This window comes from Morchella sextelata, assembly GCF_020137385.1.
Source record: "Morchella sextelata strain SCLS chromosome Unknown scls_4, whole genome shotgun sequence".
NCBI lineage: Eukaryota > Fungi > Ascomycota > Pezizomycetes > Pezizales > Morchellaceae > Morchella > Morchella sextelata.
Genome location: NW_025408619.1, coordinates 615,413 through 638,000, shown reverse-complemented (window position 1 = coordinate 638,000; position 22,588 = coordinate 615,413). Strand labels below are relative to the sequence as shown.

Genomic DNA, 22,588 nt, shown 5'->3' with positions numbered 1-22,588 from the left:
CCGTCCTTCTTCTTCACAAATAGGATTGGGGCTCCTGCCGGTGATTTACTCGGCCTAATCTTTCCCAATCGCAACATTTTATCCAGGTACTCCCGAAGCACCTTTAGTTCGACTTCGGATAGGGAGTAAACGGGTCCCCATGGTGGCTACTTTCCTGGTTCGAGATCTATCGCATGGTCGTAAGATCGATGAGGTGGTAATTTGTCGGCTTCCGATGGTAGGAAGACTTTAAGGAACCTATGGAGCCAAGAGGGAAGAGTTTCAAGGAGGTTGACCGATTCATCTTCCAAAAAACAAATGCTACCGATGAATTGGGCCTCCGGATCGTCCAGTACACCCTCGTCCATCTCTATTTGAGGTTCCTTGTCAGTGAAGCATCGACTCTTACAGTTCTCGCCATCGTAGGAAACTTCCCCATTTGCCCCTATAACCGGCTTGTGTTCTTTCAACCACCAGTTCGGTAGTATCGCATCGATGCCAAGTGGGAGAGGGGCGATCTCGAATGACAACTGTGTTTGATGCCCCCTTGACATTATAATTAATGGTTGTGTAAAGGCGTGTCCCGTGCCCTTCATAACTTCTCCCGTAAATCCAAATACCCGGGCCGGGACGTCTCGCTTCACCTTCGGGACCTCAAAACTATCAACAAAAACAGCAGACAAAACAGGACCAGTTGCACCAGTATCCAACAACACCTTACAAGGTAAATATTTTTCCGCAAAACAAAGGAACTGATTAACGATAGGTCGAGGACCGTGAATGGGTTCCTCCAAAATATTCTGTTTTTTCTCCGGTTGGGACGCTCTCCCTTCCTGCCTTTTTCTTTTCATATTTTTTTTGTTGTTTTCCGTCAGTGATAACATAGCAATCTGGGGATACTCCTGACCTGGCTCATCAGAGTCCTCTTCTAAAAACCCCTATCGAAATCCATCTCAGATTCCGATCCGCGTTCTCGCACAAACGCTTGCCCACTGGTGTATTCCGCAGCAGCCGTAGCAGCCGACTTCTTGGCACGGTGCCTTATTCGCTTTTTCTGAGGTTGGGGTTCCGGTGGTTCCATATTGTGGTCACCATCGTCATCCCGGTTACGCTTTTAGGAGAGAGAGGAGATAGATGCACTGCTGTTAGCATCCGAACGACACCATTTCCAAAGATGACCCTTTCGGCCACATCGCACGCAGACACCATCGGTCTTTCGCTGGTCCCGGACTGGCTGTGGAACTCCTTTGGTGGCTGCATCGTAGTCGTGGAATATTGGCTTATTCCCTGACTTGTTTTTGCTGGTGCTCTTCTTATCTTGTCCTTTTTCTTTCTCCTCAGTCTGAGCCCTCCCCTTGATCTTAAACCCCTTCTGTAACGGAGCCATTTCAACTGTCTGGTGTATGAGTACACACAGGGCCCGATTACATGCTGAGAGTTATTGTTAGAAGCCAGTTGCGCGGTGATATGCAAGTACCGGCAGTGTGGTTAGCTACCAGCTGTTAGAGTAACTACATTCCGGGCGCTAGGAAGGGGATCTATTCATGGGAGCAATGACTGACGAGTCTATGCCTCGCCAGTGACTAGAAGACCGGCCAGAGTGAAGCTCTGATTGTCCGGTGATCCTCTATATCCTCTGAGCATTGTATGACCGCCAAAGAGGCAGGGACTATGCTAGGGAAGTCTACAATAAGCGAAAGCTCTACAGCAATGATTAAGCTTACACCTGAGCGGCAGCTCATTCATGCAGGCCCTCGGTTGTGTGGCAACCAAGGCTGCAGGTGTTACAAAGGCTTTGACTAAGGGTGGTTGCCTTGGGTATCGGAAACACCTGCTAACGCTTAGAGAAAAGCGGGGTAGCGGTGGTATTGTTTCCGGTACTGAGGAAAGGCCCAACGGAACTTAGTAAGGAGTTAGGAGCAGAGAATAGAGGCCTTTGGAGTATAAGTACTCAGGTTCATTCTCGCCCTTCAGTCCTGTTCTCTCCAGTCTTCATCAGAAAGAAAACCAAGTTCTTATCGGTAGCAGAGCCCTTAAAGATTATTGAGTTCTAGCGATAGTATCTTTGAATAATCTGCAACCTGATTGTCTATCTTGCACGGCCGTCTCTATTCTATCCGATTCTATTTCTCTTAGAAAGAACCCCCGTTACAGATAATCTTTAAGGCTCAAGTCACCTTCAGATTATTCTTCTTCTATACAAAAATGTCCGCCCTATCAGCTCCAGAAGTGCCTCTTCAGATTGAATGGCAGCCGGTGCCCCTCCAGCTTGATGCCAACGGGCAGACACAGCTTGTTAAGAAACCCAGGACCGCTCTACAGACCTATATCCCCGGTTGTGAGCCTGCCTGGCAGGATACCGACGAGGTTTCCATCCAACAGTTCTTCACAGAGCTTCAGACCTACCTTCAGCATAGCCTGCAGAATCAGTTGACCCGAGGCGGTCAGGCACTGCTCGTTGTGCAAGAGCGCCAGGCAGCACAGAATGCTCTGATGGCAGAAGCTCTTGAATATATGAGGCATGAAGTCAACTCTGTCCAGGAAGAACTCCGAAAGTACGCGGAAAGGGATGAATTGGCAGCCGATGCCATGGAGATTGAGTGGACAAACCCGGCAACTCCGCCAGATTTTGTTGCCGAGATACAGAAAGCCCTTGATGAAGGAAGGCTAGTGGTAGGGAGACCAGCAACTCCGGTACCAAATCCAGGCTCCAGGTCCTCGTCCAGGGCAGCCACCAGGACAATGCAGCGGAAGACCAGTCCCTTCTCAGCATTTCCGGTCAGATCCACTAGGAGAGTTGTTCCTATTGTCCAGCCAGCGGTGGGAGCATCTCCCTTACCTCCTAGTCGCTTTGCAGGAGTAAATCCATTTCTTGGATTAGCCGACCGATCCTTTGACTATGAGGGAGAACTCTACCCCGGTGCAGGCCGAGGACCTCCCAGCCCGCTAGCCAGGAATCCAGGAAGGTTCACCATGTCCGGGGCCGCTCAACCAGCAGCAACCTCACCACTGGCCAGCAATGTGGCACCAGTAGCACCTGTGGCCCCTCCTGCTGTGGCCGCCGCTCCCCCTCCAGCTCAAGCACAGGGTGGAAGTGGTGGGAACCAGAACCCTCCGGCCCAAGCACAGGGTGGAAGTGGTGGAAACCAGAACCCTCCACCTCCTGTGGCCCGTGCTCCTGCTCCTGGAGACTCAGACAGTTCTGACAGCTCCGATTCGGAACCAGAAGGTGGTGATAGAAGAGGCTGGCGGAGATATCTCAAGAAGAAGTTGGAGAAACAGCAGAAGAATCTGTTGGCTATGATGTCCCAGCAGTTCCGACCTCCGACCGCCTCTCCCTCTTCCTCAACAACCAGGGCCCGAGAACCAAAGGCACCACCACCCTCCAAGTTCCAGGGCAAAGCGGAGCAAGTGGAAACCTTTATCCGGCAATGTGAGAATGTGTTCTCCATTGAGAGTCTGTCCTTTACCTCTGAGGAGGTTAAGATTCGATATGCAGGCAACTTGATGGAAGGAGAGGCAGCGATCCGATGGTATGAGGCATACCATAATTCGATTGATCAAGCCTCCGCCAACCGCCTTGCTGGAATGCCGGTGTCTTTGGATCTGAGATGGAAGCGTTGGGATTCCTTTGTGGATGCTTTTAGAGCTGCCTTCGGTGAAGCCATCTCCCGAGATGATGCTGTAGCCCAATGGAATGCCCTAACCCACACGGCTCGAGGAGGAATAGACCTCTTCCTGAATACTATTATTCAGCTGATGTGGAAGACTGGCTATGAGGGTCAGTTGGTGGATGATAAGATTCACAATTCCCTCCTCCCGGACCTAGGCATGAGTTGGGCTCTTTTTAATCCCAAGCCAAAGTCCTTGATGGAGCGGATAGCTGCTCTAAGAGAGTTAGGGCACACACATGAAAGGTACCAAGGGATGGCAGCTGAGAAAGCGCACCCTCGGACCAAGAAAGATCCTCCTGCTCAGAAGGACCAGCAGCCTAAGAGGAAAAGAGAAGCTGCAAGCTCCTCCGGACCTCAGAAGACTCCTGGACCTAAAGACAAAGCGGTGGAACTGAAGGGTATCCCGGGGGATATTCTAGAAGAAAGAATGAAAGCAGAAGTATGCTTGAAGGTATGACCTTCCGGTACTCCCTATTGGTAGAGTGCATAGACTGACTTGTGCAATAGTGCGGCAAGTCCAGACACAAATGGACCGATTGTTGGTCCAAGCAACCCACTGTTGTTCGAGTGGCAGCAGTGAGAGTACAAAAGCGGAAAAGAGGGAAGGGTAATTCCAACTCTCAGAAGAAGGCTAAAGTGGCTGCTGTAGTAGCAGAAGATCCACTTGTTGTACTCCCGGAGGTTACAGAAGATTTTGTTTTCCAGCCTGAGCAAGACTCGGACAATGAAATCATCTGGTAGAAAAGTGTCTGTTTGAAGTCTATGTTTACTAGTTTTCGTTTATATGGGTTTTCGGTTTATTGTTTCTCTTGAATAAATTATGATTGTGTTTCTGCCTATTTGATTGCTCTAAGCACTCTGAGGATGGGTTTAAGACCCGAAACAGCTGGTCTGTCAGTGCTCTACCAAAAGTTACATTTGCTACGAAGACACTTCCAAAAACCGCTACCAAAACTACACATCATATCTGCTATAACTTCGCTTGGGAATAAAACCAAAGGATCTTTGATCTTAGTAGTGCCCAAAGCTATTAGCCATGTTGAAAAGACAAAGAGAAACGAGTTCGGAACCCGCTATTAAGCAAAGAAAGCTGGAATCGAGGCTTCCTTCTTTACCAGTACATGGAAAAAGACCTATACTGAAGGCAGGACTGTCATGGACGGTCAAAGGAAAGGATGAAGGCGCCCAAGGGTCTTTCCTGTTTGACACCGGTTGTACAGGAGCTATCCTCAACCAGAGTTTTGTCAGGAAACATGGAATTCCCTTAGTGCGGCGGGATCAACCACTGACAATGTTTGATGCTCAAGGAGATGTCATGATGGGAGGAGGTGAGTATTATACTCACCCGGTCCGTATGACTATGGGAGATCATAAGGAGACACTCCGATGGGAGGTGGCTACTTTGGAAGAAGGAATGACCGGTTATCTGCCAATTAGTTGGGCAAGGAAGCATAACCCGGATATCAATTGGGAACTCAACACCATGAGCTGGAGGAGTGACTACTGCAAGCAGAATTGTCTCCCAGCGGCCACCAAGATTGAACTGATCTCTCCATACCAGATGCTGGAGGAAGAAGAGACAGTCTATCAATTGGTTGGTTCAGTATGGCATGATGAGGACGGAGGTGCTATTGCTGAGAAAATACACCACCTATATCGGGAATGGGCTGATGTGTTCAGTCAAGAGAGAATTGAGGAAATGCCGCCGCATTCCCATAATGATTTGAAGATCAAACTCTTGCCTGGGACCGCTCCCCCATTTGGCCCGCTGTACCCATGTTCCGCTCCAGAGTTGAAGGCCCTCCGAGAGTACCTGGACAAAGAATTGTCTTCAGGAAAGATCTCTAGATCAAATAGCCCTGCTGCGGCACCCATATTGTTCATTCCTAAGAAGGATGGGACATTGCGGATTTGTGTGGATTACAGAGGTTTGAACAAGGTCACTGTCAAGGACAAGTATCCGCTCCCTATCATGAGTGAGCTCAGAGACAGGTTGTTCAAGGCCAAGATCTTCACAAAGATAGACCTAAAGAACGGCTTCAATTTGATCAGGATAGCTGAAGGTGATGAGTGGAAAACCGCTTTCAGAACTCGCTATGGACTGTATCAATATAATGTAATGCCGTTTGGACTATGCAACGCTCCCTCCGCCTTTCAGGCAATGATCAATGATGTGCTAAAGGAACTACTGGATGAAGGAGTGGTTGTCTATATTGATGACATCCTCATCTACTCGGAAAATGAGAAAGAGCATGAGCTACTGGTCAAGAAGGTCTTACAGAAGCTTAGGGAAGCTAAGCTCTGTGCCTCGATCAGTAAGACATCTTTCCATGTCCGAGAGGTAGAATACCTGGGCTATCATATCTCAGAACAGGGAGTATCTATGTCAGAAGATAAGGTGGAGGCAGTTAAGGAATGGCCGGTCCCTGAGAATATCAAGGCTGTACAGGCATTCCTCGGATTTGCAAACTTCTATCGCCGCTTTATTGAAGGCTTCAGTAAAGTTTGCAAACCATTAACTGATCTCCTGCAAAAAGACAAGAAATGGTATTGGACGGCAGCACATGAGCAGGCCTTTGAAGAACTCAAGAGGCTGTTCACAAGCGCTCCAATCATTCTTCATTTTGACCCTAGTAGGAGCACGGTGGTTGAGACAGATGCCAGTGATTTTGCCAAAGGAGCGGTGCTCTCTCAGTATGGGGACGATGGAAAGCTACATCCGGTGGCATTCTATTCTAAGAAGTTCTCCCCTGCTGAGATCAACTATGACATTCATGATAAGGAAATGGGAGCTATTGTAGCCTCTTTCCGGGAATGGGAACACATGCTCAAATCTTGTGAGCAAGAGATCACGGTTTTTACAGAACACAAGAACTTGGAGTATTTTAATTCTACCAAGGTTCTCACTAGGCGGCAAGCTAGATGGTCTGAGGACCTCGCAGGCTACAATTTTAAAGTTGTCTACAGACCGGGAGAAAAGAATGGCAAGACTGATGTGCTATCTAGGCGCTGGGATCACCGCCTTGGAGAGGGAGGTGAAACTCTGCAGCCGGAGCCACAGATCTTTTTTAGGCCAGGTCAATTGGTTTTGGATCCTGCAAAGCTAGTGGCTGTCAGGGTGAATCAATTGCAGAATACATTCTTAGAGCGCCTATATGCGGCTGCTAAAGAGGATAGTTTCTGGCAGGAACTGCACCGCTCCCTGGTTGAAAGGAAACCAAATTTGGACCAGAACTTGTCGGTCAAGAACGGTCTCATCTTCTATAAGAATAGATGGTATATACCCAAAGACAAAAAGCTTCAGATGGAAATACTGTCCGCTACCCATGACTCTAAGGTGGCTGGTCATTTTGGCCAATTTAAGACACTTGAGCGGGTGAAAAACAACTTCTTTTGGCCCAACATGGATAAGGATGTTGAGGAATATGTCCGGAGCTGTGACAGCTGCCAGAGGAATAAGACCTCAAGACATAGGAAGTTTGGTATGCTCCAACCGTTGGAGATACCCTATCGGCCATGGACTTCCATCTCTATGGACTTCATTGTGGGATTGCCGGAATCTAGTGGGTTTACAAAGATCTGGGTAATAGTGGACCGCTTTTCGAAGATGGCACACTACATCCCTCTTCCTACCCTCAATAAAACGGAAGATTTGGCTAAGTTGTTCTTGAAGGAGGTTTGGAGACTCCATGGTTTACCTGACGACATAGTCTCGGACAGAGATAGCAGGTTCATCTCTCACTTTTGGCAATCTCTCATGAGTCTCCTCAATGTGAAGCTGAAGATGTCCACATCTTTCCACCCACAAACGGACGGTCAAACAGAAAGAGTTAACCAGACCCTGGAACATTACTTGCGGAGTTATTGTTCATATCAACAGGATGACTGGGCAGAACTCTTGCCTTTGGCAGAGTATGCATATAACTCGGCGGTCTCTGAGTCTACCAAAGTATCGGCTTTTTATGCCAACTATGGATATGAACCCAGGACCAACTGGCCGGCCCCAAAGGAAGGAGTAGAATGGAACAATCCAGCGAGTGAGGTCATGATATCTCAATGGGAATCTATCTGGCAGGCTATGAACGCCAGCTTAGGTAAAGCTAGATTAAGGATGGCCCGGTGGTATGATGCTCATGCCCTGGCACCGCCTGAAATCAAGCCCGGAGATGAAGTTATGTTGGACCGGCGCAATGTGCAAACAAAGCGGCCTTTGGGAAAATTGGATCAGAAGAAGATGGGACCCTTTAAGGTCTTGGAAGCTATTGGTACCCGTGCCTACAAGCTCTCTCTTCCCCCCCAAATGGGAATCCACCCGGTCTTTCATGTCTCTCTTCTGGAACCTTACCGAGCACCGGTAGATCCTGAGAGAAGAGTTCCTGTACCGGAGCCTGAAGAGATTGAAGGAGAACAGAACTGGGTTGTCCGGGAGGTAGCCGATAGCCGGGTCAATAAGAAAAGAAGACGAGTGGAATACCTAGTGCTGTGGGAAGGTTATGAGAACGAGGATGCTACATGGGAACCTTGGGAGCATCTCAAGAAGAGTGCCGAAGAAGCCCTTCGAGATTTCCATATGAGGTATCCTAAGAAACCCAAGGACAAGCGGATTGTTGGGGTGTAGATTTTTCCTTTGGGTTTTCATTTCCTTGCCTATCACGGAGTTCCTTGTCATATAGATCGAATAAATAATAGAATGGATATAGATCTTGGAGACCCAGATCCTGGAAGAGGGGAGTGGTGTAACGGAGCCATTTCAACTGTCTGGTGTATGAGTACACACAGGGCCCGATTACATGCTGAGAGTTATTGTTAGAAGCCAGTTGCGCGGTGATATGCAAGTACCGGCAGTGTGGTTAGCTACCAGCTGTTAGAGTAACTACATTCCGGGCGCTAGGAAGGGGATCTATTCATGGGAGCAATGACTGACGAGTCTATGCCTCGCCAGTGACTAGAAGACCGGCCAGAGTGAAGCTCTGATTGTCCGGTGATCCTCTATATCCTCTGAGCATTGTATGACCGCCAAAGAGGCAGGGACTATGCTAGGGAAGTCTACAATAAGCGAAAGCTCTACAGCAATGATTAAGCTTACACCTGAGCGGCAGCTCATTCATGCAGGCCCTCGGTTGTGTGGCAACCAAGGCTGCAGGTGTTACAAAGGCTTTGACTAAGGGTGGTTGCCTTGGGTATCGGAAACACCTGCTAACGCTTAGAGAAAAGCGGGGTAGCGGTGGTATTGTTTCCGGTACTGAGGAAAGGCCCAACGGAACTTAGTAAGGAGTTAGGAGCAGAGAATAGAGGCCTTTGGAGTATAAGTACTCAGGTTCATTCTCGCCCTTCAGTCCTGTTCTCTCCAGTCTTCATCAGAAAGAAAACCAAGTTCTTATCGGTAGCAGAGCCCTTAAAGATTATTGAGTTCTAGCGATAGTATCTTTGAATAATCTGCAACCTGATTGTCTATCTTGCACGGCCGTCTCTATTCTATCCGATTCTATTTCTCTTAGAAAGAACCCCCGTTACACCTTCTCCTTCTGCCGCGAGTTCCCACCATTACTCGACTCCCTTCCTCTCGACTCCGCCTTCCCCAACATCTTCATCTGCTCTTGATAAGCCTCGTGAGCCTTGCCGGCTCCTTCCAACTGTTGGATATACTCGGAGTCGTCGTCGGTTGGATCGAAGCGTGAGTGGCGCTCTCGGATTTCATTTGGTAACCCTTGGAGCAGGGCAGCGCGATATGATGCCCCTTTCATCTGGGCATGTTGGTTCATTATCTCCATCCTCGTCAGGTAGTCGCCGATGTTAGCCGAGTATTTAAACTGCTGCATCTTCATCGCGTTTTCCATAGCTTCCTGAGTACTTAAGAAGCGTTTTCTGATCTCCTGACGGAACCGAGTCCAAGTGGCGTAGTCCGCGGCTGCCGGAACTAGCATCTTGATCTCGATATATTCCATAAACCATTCCTTTGCCAAACCACACTTATATGTTCCTGTGAACAGTACCTTATTTCTGTCCGTTCGGAACTTCTTCGGCTTCTGCTCGAAGTAGATCTCGCACTCCATGAGCCAATGCCGCAGGTTATGCTTTCGGGCATTATCGAACTCAAAGGGTATTTTGGCGAGCGAATCTACCATATCGTCGTCCTCAGGCGGCTCCGAATTTCGGTTCCCGCCTCGGTTCATTCTCCAATTCTTCCGACCGTGCGACCATTCGCTGTTATCGTCGTCATTGTCGTCGGAAGGTTCTGGATCTACCCCAAGGTTACCTCTTGGTGGGTTTCGGGGAGGTTGATTTCCACCATTCCCTCCTACTGGAGCAGCTCCTACCGGTCGCCTGCCACTGTTTCCCTGCACTGGGCCGGCGTCCTCCGGTTGCTTGCCTCCATTTCCACCAACTGGGCGAGCTCCTTCTGGTTGCTTGCCATTCCCTGATGTTTGAGGGCCAGCATTTTGGGGGTTCTTGTCATCGCCAACAGGAACCGTTCGGGGTGCATTAGGATCTAAGGGAGCACTGGCCACGGAAGGTGCTACTGACAGATGTTGTCGCAGTAGTTCCTCCATCTCGGCTATCCGTTGGTTTCTTGCCTCATCGGACTCCTTGAATTGCGCAAATAAAGCCCGTTGTTCTCCTTTCTCCTTGTTACGGGCATGTCAAGCATTTATGAAAAGGCCAGTAGATACCCCAATACCCTCTGCACGCGAACGTCAACTCTGGACCGCATCCGCGGGGTGTGGTGCGACCAATATACGACCAAAAGATGGAGTTATAAAAAATACGTTTTCGACCCCAATAATAACCCCCGGAGCGTCAAACCGCCGGAGGGGAGTGCTTTGGTACCGGTGGATATATGAGGGACAGCTGGAAGCAATCGGATCGAAGATCGGACCACCCGGAGCGAATCGGCGCAAGCTACCAGCCGACCGAGTACCTATCGGCGGTACCTATGGGCATGAGAGGACTCTGCTATGTGGGAAAGCGATGTGGGAAGAGGCCTGAGTAGGTAGCCTTGCCGTCCAAGACCTACGAGTAGCCGACGCTGACGATTATCCACCAGACGGCCGATGGAGAGGAAACATCGACAGGGAAACGTGCATTAGAGTGGGTAAATAGGTTGAGGGGTTTTAGCGGGTTTAGGAGTTTGGGTTACGGACTTAGGAGTTAAATGTTCTTGATTGTTTTTCAGGGTCTCGGGCAGGCCCCGAGTGTATTCTGTATTATTAGTAGACTGGGTCCTCGAGACATAAGCGAGGGATATAAATACTGTGTCATTTACTGACTAGCCAAACCATCATCGGCGAAATCAGAGTCTTAACAATATAAATCGTTGATACGCGAGTTACAACTTTATTTGACTATACTTTTGGAAATACTTTACTCTATCGTGACTTCGAACTCTACCTGAACTATTACGTCGAAGACGGTCGAACATCATACGCTAACTCTAGTGAATCTTTGTTGATAACGTAGCTCGCGGGGCCCGTATCGGATCAAGGAGATTCATACTCGACGTTGACTGAAGAGACCTTGGAGACTTCTACCTTTGTAGCTGTTAGCCGAACTCTGAGCTCTGCGTAGTGTACTCTTGTGGTCTGGTACGCATCCCTCACAGTATATTGTTACTCACAAGTTCACTTGTAGTAACGAAGTCACCTCAAAAAAAAAAAACTATCATCATTATCCCCTATCGCAATGACTACCCGAAGGGATAATTATTTCATAGATACCTCGGCCGTAACTGAAGAGGCCGGGGAAGATTCTATGGTAATATCAAGGGCTGCTAGCCCAGATCCCCTACTTACGGGAGGACCCTCTACACAAACTAGGCAATCGAGTAAACGCTCTGCTCAAGCCCAGTTCGTGAGGAATATGCAGGAGTTTTTGGATACCCATGAGGCACAAATGAGGTATCTTGGTGCAGCTGGACAGGCCGTTTGGCAGCAGCTACAAAACCTCCAGGAACAAGTCCAAGGGAGTGGGCAAATCCTGGACAAGAAGGTACGGCAAGAAGCCATTGCCCAAAAACAACATCTTGAATCGCTCTTTGAGCTCGTCGCCAATGTCCGACAAGTACAAGAGGCTGCACGAGCCGCCGACCATGAGGTTCTGGAGCGAAGTCATCATCAAACCCAGACCCAACTACAGGAGGCGGAGCGACAACTGAGGATGGTGAGAGAAGAGCGGGAGCAGGAAAAAGGGGAGCAACGAGCTTTGTTTGCGCAATTCAAGCGGTCCGATGAGGAAAGAAACCAACGGATAGCCGAGATGGAGGAACTACTGCGACAACATCTGTCAGTAGCACCTTCCGTGGCTAGTGCTCCTTTAGACCCTGATGCACCCCGAACGGTTCCTGTTGGCAATGGCAAGAACCCCCAAAATGCTGGCCCCCAAACATCAGGGAACGGCAAGCAACCAGAAGAAGCTGGTCCAGTTGGAGGAAATGGAGGCAAGCAACCGGAGGACGCCGGCCCAGTGCAGGGAAATAGTGGCAGGTGACCAGTAGGAGCTGCTCCAGTAGGAGGGAATGGTGGAAATCTACCTCCCCGAAACCCACCAAGAGGAAACCTTGGGGGAGACCCAGAACCTTCCGAAGACGATGACGACGATAACAGCGAATGGTCGCATGGTCGGAAGAATTGGAGAATGAACCGAGGCGGGAACCGAAATTCGGAGCCGCCTGAGGACGACGATATGGTAGATTCGCTCGCCAAAATACCCTTTGAGTTCGATAATGCCCGAAAGCATAACCTGCGGCATTGGCTCATGGAGTGCGAGATCTACTTCGAGCAGAAGCCGAAGAAGTTCCGAACGGACAGAAATAAGGTACTGTTCGCAGGAACATATAAGTGTGGGTTGGCAAAGGAATGGTTTATGGAATATATCGAGACCAAGATGCTAGGTCCGGCAGCCGCGGACTACGCCACTTGGACTCGGTTCCGTCAGGAAATCAGAAAACGTTTCCTAAGCACTCAGGAAGCTATGGAAAACGCGATGAAGATGCAGCAGTTTAAGTACTCTGCTAACATCGGGGACTACCTGACAAGGATGGAGATCATGAACCAGCATGCTCAGATGAAAGGAGCATCCTATCGCGCCGCCTTGCTCCAAGGGCTACCAAATGAAATCCGGGAGCGCCACTCACGCTTCGATCCAACCGAGGATGACTCCGAGTACATCCAACAGTTGGAACGAGCCGGCAAGGCTCACGAGGCTTATCAAGAGCAGATGAAGATGTTGGGGAAGGCGGAGTCGAGAGGAAGGGAGTCGAGTAATGGTGGGAACTCGCCGCAGAAGGATAAGGGGTTTAAGATTAAGGGGAGGGCTCAGACTGAGGAGAAGGAAAAAGGACAAGATAAGAAGAGCACCAGCAAGAATAAGTCTGGAAACAAACCAATATACCAGGACTACGACGAAGCCACCAAAGGAGTTCCACAGCCAGTCCGAGACCAGCGAAAGACCGATGGTGTCTGCGTGCGATGTGGCCGAAAGGGTCATCTTTGGAAATGGTGTCGTTCAGATGTTAACAGCAGTGCATCTATCTCCTCTTTATCCCGAAAGCGTACCCGCGATGACGATGGCGACCACGACATGGAACCACCGGAACCCCAACCTCAGAGAAAGCGAATGAGGCACCGTGCTAGGAAGCCGGCTGCTACGGCTGCTGCGGAGTACACCAGTGGGCAAGCGTTTGTGCGAGAACGTGGATCGGAATCTGAAATGGATTTCGATAGGGGTTTTTAGAAGGGGACTCTGATGAGTCAGGTCAGGAGTATCCCCAGATTGCTATGTTATCACTGACGGAAAACAACAAAAAAAATATGAAAAGAAAAAGGCAGGAAGGGAGAGCGTCCCAACCGGAGAAAAAACAGAAAGTTTTGGAGGAACCCATTCACGGTCCTCGACCTATCGTTAATCAGTTCCTTTGTTTTGCGAAAAAATGTTTACCTTGTAAGGTGTTGTTGGATACTGGTGCAACTGGTCCTGTTTTGTCTGCTGTTTTTGTTGATAGTTTTGAGGTCCCGAAGGTGAAGCGAGACGTCCCGGCCCGGGTATTTGGATTTACGGGAGAAGTTATGAAGGGCACGGGACACGCCTTTACACAACCATTAATTATAATGTCAAGGGGGCATCAAACACAGTTGTCATTCGAGATCGCCCCTCTCCCACTTGGCATCGATGCGATAACACCGAACTGGTGGTTGAAAGAACATAAGCCGGTTATAAGGGCAAATGGGGAAGTTTCCTACGATGGCGAGAACTGCAAGAGTCGATGCTTCACTGATAAGGAACCTCAAATAGAAATGGACGAGAGTGTATTGGACGATCCGGAGGCCCAATTCATCGGTAGCATTAGTCTTTTGGAAGATGAATCAGTTAACCTCCGTGAAACTCTTCCCTCTTGGCTCCATGGGTTCCTTAAAGTCTTCCTACCATCGGAAGCAGACAAATTACCACCGCATCGATCCTACGACCATGCGATAGACATCGAACTAGGAAAGCAGCCACCATGGGGACCCGTCTACTCCCTATCCGAAGTCGAGCTGAAGGTGCTTCGGGAATACCTGGACAAAATGTTGCGATTGGGAAAGATTAGGCCGAGCAAATCCCCGGCAGGAGCCCCAATCCTATTTGTGAAGAAGAAGGACGGTAGTCTGCGACTTTGCGTTGACTACCGTGGACTTAACCGAGTGTCCATTAAGAACAGGTATCTGTTACCGCTTATGGATGAGCTGCGAGACCGAGTGGCAGGCGCGGTTATCTTCTCGAAGATTGACCTGAAGGAAGGTTACAACCTCATCAGGATCAAAGACGGCGACGAGTGGAAAACAGCATTTCGTACACGGTACGGGCATTTTCAGTACCTCGTCATGCCTTTTGGGCTGGCAAACGCGCCGGCGACCTTCCAGAACATGATGAATGATGCGCTGAGGGAATTCTTGGATCAAGGTGTAGTAGTATACCTTGATGATATCCTAATATATAGCAAGTCTCGAGAGGAGCACAGGGAGCTGGTCGGCAAAGTACTTAGCAGGCTACAAGAATACAACCTGGTCGCCAACCCGAAGAAATCGTTCTTCGAACTCACTGAAATCGAGTTCCTCGGATACATCCTTGCCCCAGTAGGCGTCACCATGGCACTGGATAAGGTCATGTCTGTTACGAATTGGCAAGCCCCGCGCAGCGTTCAGGAAGTACAGATCTTCATGGGCTTTGCCAACTTCTACAGAAGGTTTATCCACAATTTCTCCGGGGTCTGTAAACCCATTACCGATTGTCTCAGGGGTGATGCTAAGAACTTTGTCTGGTCTATGACGGCTCAAGCAGCCTTCGAAAAACTCAAAACCCTATTTACGTCTGCGCCGATCTTGGTCCACTTCGCTCCAGACCGCCAGACTATCGTGGAAACGGACGCAAGTGATTTTGCTATTGCCGCAATTCTATCCCAGGTTATTGACGGAAAGACTCACCCTGTTGCCTTTTATTCTCGAAAACTTAACCCAGCGGAACTCAATTACGACGTCTGGGGTAAGAAAATGCTAGGAATTGTGTCAGCCTTCAAGCAATGGCGTCACTATCTCGAAGGACCTAGCCGAACGGTCCTCGTCTATACAGATCACAAGAACTTAGAGTACTTCTCTACAACCAAGGTTCTTAACCGACGACAGGCAAGGTGGGCTGAGTCTTTGGCGGAATTTGATTTCAAAATTATTTACCGCCCGGGAACCAAAAATGGGAAGGCAGATGCACTATCGCGACGGCCGGAGTACCGTCCTGAAGGGGGAGGCATGCTTGGGAAACAGCCGATAGACAGGTTCTTTAAGCCCGGACAGTTGGCGGAAGAAGAGTTTGTGGTATCAGCGGTGTCGCTTGCCTCCAAGGGGGTGATTGACTGGTCTAAGAATTTTCTGGATCATGTCAGGCAGGCGGCATCGGGAGACCCGACATGGATAGGATTGAAAGAGAGAGTTGAGCAGGGAGAGAAGCTGGGGGAAATGAAGGATATCGCTGAGAAAGACGGGCTACTCTTCTATAAGAACCGACTCTACATTCCGGCAGACGACCGTATCAAGATCCGAATAGCGCAGGCAGAACACGACTTGAAGGTGGCAGGACACTTTGGACAAGACAAAACTTTGGAACTTATTACGCGTAACTTCTATTGGCCAAAAATGAACGAGTGCATTGATGATTACGTTCGGTCATGTGACGAGTGCCAACGCAACAAACCCAGCCGCCATAAGAAATACGGTGCGCTTCTACCATTGTCCACACCACATTCTGTCTGGCAATCGATATCAATGGACTTTATCGTGCAGTTACCGGAATCGAAAGGATACAACCAAATTTGGGTAGTAGTCGATAGGTTCTCGAAGATGTCGCATTTCATTCCCCTAGTAGCAGAAACGACCGCGCAGGATTTAGCGAAGATATTCCTCGGTCAAATCTGGCGACCCCATGGGCTGCCTCTTGATATAGTGTCCGACAGGGACGCCAAGTTTACTTCAAGCTTCTGGGCATCCCTTATGGAATTATTGGACGTGAGGATAAGAATGAGTACGGCTTTCCACCCTCAGACCGATGGGCAAACAGAGCGGGTCAACCAAACCCTCGAGCACTATCTACGAGCGTTCTGTAATTACGAGCAAGATGATTGGGCAGAGCTACTCCCATTGGCGGAGTATGCTTACAACAACTCGGTTACCACCGCCACGGGTCAATCTCCGTTCTATACCAATTACGGTTACAACCCAAGAACCAACTGGTCGACGGAAGCCGAAGTGGTCAACCCAACCAGTGACCTGTACGCTCACTTTATCCGAGGGGTCCACGATTCTGCTTTCGCCCGCTTGACAGACACCAGGGAGAAGATGGGGAAATACTATGATCGGAAAAGGGACGAACCGTCTAACTTCAAGATAGGAGACGTGGTTATGCTCAACGCGACCAATATTAAGACACGTCGCTCTACCAAGAAACTCGGTCATAAGAAGCTCGGCCCGTTTAAGATTGTCCGACTAGCCGGGAAACGAGCCTGCGAATTGGAACTGCCACCACAAGTCAAAATCCATAACGTGTTCCACATCGAACTCTTGGAACATTACCGACAGAGCAGTATCCCAGGCCGTGAACAACGTCCCCCAACTCCTGAAGATATCGATAAAGATGGAGAGGTACTGTACGAAGTGGAAAGTATCGTGGGAAGCCGGAAAAGTAGAAGAGGATTAGTGGAATACCTGGTGAAATGGCGGGGCTATTCGATGAGCGACTGTACATACCAAGTCATGGACGCTATGAATGAGGAGGTACTTGACCTAGTTTGCGACTTTCATCGAAGGAACCCCAAGGCCGTGAAGGACCAACGCCTGAGACTATAGAGGTACCCTACGGGGCTAAGTCCTTCCCCTCCACAGACACCGCGGGTGATATGTGGAGCAGGTTTACTGGAACCATAGTCTGTCAGAAGATGTCCCGAGACGTGACACCCTGGAAGGGGGGTAAGCTGTTACGGGCATGCCAAGCATTTATGAAAAGGCCAGTAGATACCCCAATACCCTCTGTACGCTAACGTCAACTCTGGACCGCACCCGCGGGGTGTGGTGCGACCAATATACGACCAAAACACGGAGTTATAAAAAATACGTTTTCGACCCCAATAATAACCCCCGGAGCGTCAAACCGCCGGAGGGGAGTGCTTTGGTACCGGTGGATATATGAGGGACAGCTGGAAGCAATCGGATCGAAGATCGGATCACTCGGAGCGAATCGGCGCAAGCTACCAGCCGACCGAGTACCTATCGGCGGTACCTATGGGCATGAGAGGACTCTGCTATGTGGGAAAGCGATGTGGGAAGAGGCCTGAGTAGGTAGCCTTGCCGTCCAAGACCTACGAGTAGCCGACGCTGACGATTATCCACCAGACGGCCGATGGAGAAGAAACATCGACAGGGAAACGTACATTAGAGTGGGTAAATAGGTTGAGGGGTTTCAGCGGGTTTAGGAGTTTGGGTTACGGACTTAGGAGTTAAATGTTCTTGGTTGTTTTTCAGGGTCTTGGGTAGGCCCCGAGTGTATTCTGTATTATTAGTAGACTGGGTCCTCGAGACATAAGCGAGGGATATAAATACTGTGTCATTCACTGACTAGCCAAACCATCATCGGCGAAATCAGAGTCTTAACAATATAAATCGTTGATACGCGAGTTACAACTTTATTTGACTATACTTTTGGAAATACTTTACTCTATCGTGACTTCGAACTCTACCTGAACTATTACGTCGAAGATGGTCGAACATCATACGCTAACTCTAGTGAATCTTTGTTGATAACGTAGCTCGCGGGGCCCGTATCGGATCAAGGAGATTCATACTCGACGTTGACTGAAGAGACCTTGGAGACTTCTACCTTTGTAGCTGTTAGCCGAACTCTGAGCTCTGCGTAGTGTACTCTTGTGGTCTGGTACGCATCCCTCACACTCCTGCTCCCGCTCTTCTCTTGCGATCCTCAGTTGTCGCTCCGCCTCCGCCAGTTGATTCTGGGTATTCCGATGGTTACGATGCAGAACCTCGTGGTCGCCGGCTCGTGCAGCTTCTTGTACTTGTCGAACATTTTCCACGAGCTCGAAGAGCGATTCGAGATGTTGTTTTTGGGCAATGGCTTCTTGCCGTACTTTCTTGTCCAGGATTTGCCCACTCCCTTGGACTTGTTCCTGGAGGTTTTGTAGCTGCTGCCAAACGGCCTGTCCAGCTGCACCAAGATACCTCATTTGTGCCTCATGGGTATCCAAAAACTCCTGCATATTCCTCACGAACTGGGCTTGAGCAGAGCGTTTACTCGATTGCATAGTTTGTGTAGAGGGTCCTCCCGTAAGTAGGGGATCTGGGCTAGCAGCCCTCGATATTACCATAGAATCTTCCCCGGCCTCCTCAGTTACGGCCGAGGTATCTATGAAATAATTATCCCTTCTGGCAGTCATTGTGATAGGGATAATGATGATAGTTCTTCTTTTTGAGGTGACTTCGTTACTCCAAGTGAACTTGTGAGTAACAATATACTGTGAGGGATGCGTACCAGACCACAAGAGTACACTACGCAGAGCTCAGAGTTCGGCTAACAGCTACAAAGGTAGAAGTCTCCAAGGTCTCTTCAGTCAACGTCGAGTATGAATCTCCCTGATCCGATACGGGCCCCGCGAGCTACGTTATCAACAAAGATTCACTAGAGTTAGCGTATGATGCTTCGACCGTCTTCGACGTAATAGTTCAGGTAGAGTTCGAAGTCACGATAGAATAAAGTATTTCCAAAAGTATAGTCAAATAAAGTTGTAACTCGCGTATCAACGATTTATATTGTTAAGACTCTGATTTCGCCGATAATGATTTGGCTAGTCAGTAAATGACACAGTATTTATATCCCTCGCTTATGTCTCGAGGACCCAGTCTACTAATAATACAGAATACACTCGGGGCCTACCCGAGACCCTGAAAAACAACCAAGAACATTTAACTCCTAAGTCCGTAACCCAAACTCCTAAACCCGCTGAAACCCCTCAACCTATTTACCCACTCTAATGCACGTTTCCCTGTCGATGTTTCCTCTCCATCGGCCGTCTGGTGGATAATCGTCAGCTTCGGCTACTTGTAGGTCTCGGACTGCAAAGCTACCTACTCAGGCCTCTTCCCACATCGCTTTTCCACATAGCAGAGTCCTCTCATGCCCATAGGTACCGCCGATAGGTACTCGGTCGGCTGGTAGCTTGCGCCGATTCGCTCCGAGTGATCTGATCTTCGATCCGATTGCTTCCAGCTGTCCCTCATATATCCACCGGTACCAAAGCACTCCCCTCCGGTGGTTTGATGCTCCAGGGGTTATTATTGGGGTCGAAAACGTGTTTTTTATGACTCCGTATTTTGGTCGTATTTTGGTCGCACCACACCCCGCGGGTGCGGTCCAGAGTTGACGTTAGCGTGCAGAGGGTATTGGGGTATCTACCAGCCTTTTCTCGTAAATGCTTGGCATGCCCGTAACACTCCAGACCTCACTACCTTTCGCTTCATTCATCGTTTTTTCCCGCTGGTCCGCTTTTGCCTTCCGGATCATGACTGTCCATTCTCTACATGCCTTCCGGTGCTCCTCCACGTGGTTGGGTTTCCTCGTATTTCTCGCCTTCCTTTCTGCCGAGTTTACCCTTGCCTTCATTTGTTTCATCTCGTCTGACCACCAGGAATTGGCTCTTACACCCTCCTTCGAGAGTGGCGTTACTATATTGATTGTTGACTTGACCAGTTCTAGGAAGAATTCGACCGTTTGTTCTGTGTGTTCCTTGGTTTCCCATGCCTCTGCGGGGAGGGAAAGATTTGATATGTAGTTATCCAATAGCTTCCAGTCTGTTTGTTGCCACAATCATCTTGGTACAAAGGGTGGTTTTTCCAAGTGTAGGTGGACGGAGGTTCTCCCTTGGTCTGAGCCCGCTCCATAGGGTTCAGTGCTCCATCGTAGGTTGTGGTCAAGTACTGGTCCTTTTATAAATGTAAGGTCGATAATTGTGGGCCTTTTCCCTCTGTCTCTAGGGAAATGCGTATAGACTCCTGGTTCATTCAGGAGGGTCAGTCTTTGTCGGGTTATCCATTGTTTTAGCCGTGCACCATTAGCGCGGTCTGCTCGAATGTTGTTTCTGTATTCATGTGAGGTTACTCCGTACCACATTTGGTGGTGGCAGTTGAAGTCTCCCATTACTAGGCAGTTGTCGAGGGTTTGGATTGTGTTTGCTATTTGGGCGAAGGGGCCACTTCGGCCTGGGGAGTATATGTTTAGGATTTGGGTTTTCTTATTCTGGATTTCTACCGTAATCGATACTATAAAGTTGTTGTAACGGAGCCATTTCAACTGTCTGGTGTATGAGTACATACAGGGCCCGGTTACATGCTGAGAGTTATTGTTAGAAGCCAGTTGCACGGTGATATGCAAGTACCGGCAGTGTGGTTAGCTACCAGCTGTTAGAGTAACTACATTCCGGGCGCTAGGAAGGGGATCTATTCACGGGAGCAATGACTGACGAGTCTATGCCTCGCCAGTGACTAGAAGACCGGCCAGAGTGAAGCTCTGATTGCCCGGTGATCCTCTGTATCCTCCAAAGCATTATGAGTCCACCGAAGGGCAGGGACTATCCTAGGGAAGTCTACAATAAGCGAAAGCTCTACAGCAATGATTAAGCTTACACCTGAGCGGCAGCTCATTCATGCAGGCCCTCGGTTGCGTGGCAACCAAGGCTGCAGGTGTTACAAAGGCTTTGACTAAGGGTGATTGCCTTGGGTATCGGAAACACCTGCTGACGCTTAGAGAAAAGCGGGGTAGCGGTGGTATTGTTTCCGGCACCGAGGAAAGGCTCCACTGGAACTTAGTAAGGAGTTAGGAGCAGAGAATAGAGGCCTTCGGAGTATAAGTACTCAGGTTCATTCTCGCCCTTCAGTCCTGTTCTCTCCAGTCTTCATCAGAAAGAAAAACCAAGTTCTTATCGGTAGCAGAGCCCTTAAAGATTATTGAGTTCTAGCGATAGTATCTTTGAATAAACTGCAACCTGATTGTCTATCTTGCACGGCCGTCTCTATTTTACTTTATTCTATTCTTCTTAGAAGAGACCCCCGTTACAGCTCTTCAAGGATTTCAATCCTGTCGGAGGGTGGGCAGATCCGGCTGGTTGCATGTCTAATGGCCCAGGTGATGTAGTTTAGGTCTGTCTGGGTGTGCGTAGTATGGGGGACAGTGCTCGGATAGAGATAGTCAATTCTCGGTTGGTATGGGTCATTGTAGTCAGATTCTGTTGCGAAGGTCGAGGAAAATTCCTGCTCCTGTGTTCCGGATGGGGTTGGGTCGGGATCCTGAGTGTTCCTGTTCTGTGGGGGGGCTGTCCCTTGTGGGGAAGACTGGGTGAAGAAGGACTGGAGTGAAGCTTGCTGCGACATAACTGAATGTCCGGTTCTTCTGGCTGCGTAGAGTGATGTTTCGGATAAGTTTCTTTTCCTTCCTTTCGGGAGGTCAAGGCTGGAGAATTCTTCGCTAGAAGCCAGTTTTCGTAGGGTTTCTTTCGCTTGGAACAACAAACGCGACCGTACGGTCAGGGACGAGGTGGTTCAGCCTGGTATGGTATACCAGGGTAAACCAAAGTAATGAGAAGTAAAAGGTAGAGCAAGTAAAGTATACGATAATAAAATGTTTTTCGAAGCGAGATTTATTGTCAGGAAGTTTTGCGAGCCAGAGGCGAGCGAGTAGAATACAGAAGAAGAAGAAGAAACTTATATTGCTTTGAAGTACAAGACTTATCGCACGCCGATCCAACCGCCTAAAAACAAAACCGAACCGAACCGAAAAGAAAAAGAGAAAGAAAAGCAACGAACCCAAACAAACAAACAAACAAGAACAAAACGAACACGAACAAAGTCAAGAAATTTCAAAGACAACACGCAATCAAAGAAATCCAACGACAAGGAAAGATAACCTACCTCAGCGGACTCAAGCGCTGGATCCATCGAAAAACAAAATTAAAAACAAAGACAAAAAATAACAGATAAAAGGAAACTTCCCTTCCTAATCCTGTCCCTAGTCATTTTCTTCCATCCCCTCTTCCAGGTCCGCTTCCGCCTCCGCCGACTCGTACCATTTCGAGAGTTGAGATTTCTTTGCAAATTGTAGGATGAGGTCCGTTCTCAGGTTTGTAAACATCCAGTTTTCCCAGGTCATCGCTCCGGGGATTTTCTCTATCAGAGGGACGCGGATTCGAGCCCACGCTGGGCATTCGATGAGTGTGTGTTTCGCTGAGTTTTCCATACCACACTGGCATGGTTCGGGGTCTGTGTGTACTGCGTGTTTGTCGATTCGGGTGGTTTGACATCGAATTCGAAAAACCTTTTTCGCTTCTGTGAGAGTAAGTTTCGCAATCTTGGGAGGGGGGC

At 49.0% G+C, this 22,588-nt stretch overlaps 5 protein-coding genes across 5 annotated transcripts; 2 read left to right on the top strand and 3 right to left on the bottom strand.

The window, feature by feature from the left end:
* Positions 1-958: 958 nt before the first annotated feature.
* H6S33_010078 (uncharacterized protein) lies at positions 959-1,366 on the bottom strand (the record flags this gene model as incomplete). The annotated part of the gene is made up of 2 exons (XM_044841423.1): positions 959-1,090; positions 1,178-1,366. Coding segments are annotated over 2 exons (321 nt in total), but the record flags the coding sequence as incomplete, so codon positions are not given.
* Positions 1,367-4,689: 3,323 nt separating this feature from the next.
* Positions 4,690-8,271, top strand: H6S33_010077 (uncharacterized protein; the record flags this gene model as incomplete). Its single annotated transcript, XM_044841422.1, has 1 exon — positions 4,690-8,271. One exon carries the CDS (start codon positions 4,690-4,692, stop codon positions 8,269-8,271), a length of 3,582 nt encoding a protein of 1,193 aa, XP_044697220.1.
* An 892-nt stretch (positions 8,272-9,163) lies between these two features.
* Positions 9,164-10,204, bottom strand: H6S33_010076 (uncharacterized protein; the record flags this gene model as incomplete). The annotated part of the gene is made up of 1 exon (XM_044841421.1): positions 9,164-10,204. The coding sequence occupies one exon, from the start codon at positions 10,202-10,204 to the stop codon at positions 9,164-9,166; it is 1,041 nt and encodes a 346-aa protein (XP_044697219.1).
* A 3,255-nt stretch (positions 10,205-13,459) lies between these two features.
* H6S33_010075 (uncharacterized protein) lies at positions 13,460-17,017 on the top strand (the record flags this gene model as incomplete). Its single annotated transcript, XM_044841420.1, has 1 exon — positions 13,460-17,017. The coding sequence occupies one exon, from the start codon at positions 13,460-13,462 to the stop codon at positions 17,015-17,017; it is 3,558 nt and encodes a 1,185-aa protein (XP_044697218.1).
* Positions 17,018-21,283: 4,266 nt separating this feature from the next.
* On the bottom strand, positions 21,284-21,601 carry H6S33_010074 (uncharacterized protein; the record flags this gene model as incomplete). The annotated part of the gene is made up of 1 exon (XM_044841419.1): positions 21,284-21,601. One exon carries the CDS (start codon positions 21,599-21,601, stop codon positions 21,284-21,286), a length of 318 nt encoding a protein of 105 aa, XP_044697217.1.
* Between the last annotated feature and the right edge of the window lie 987 nt (positions 21,602-22,588).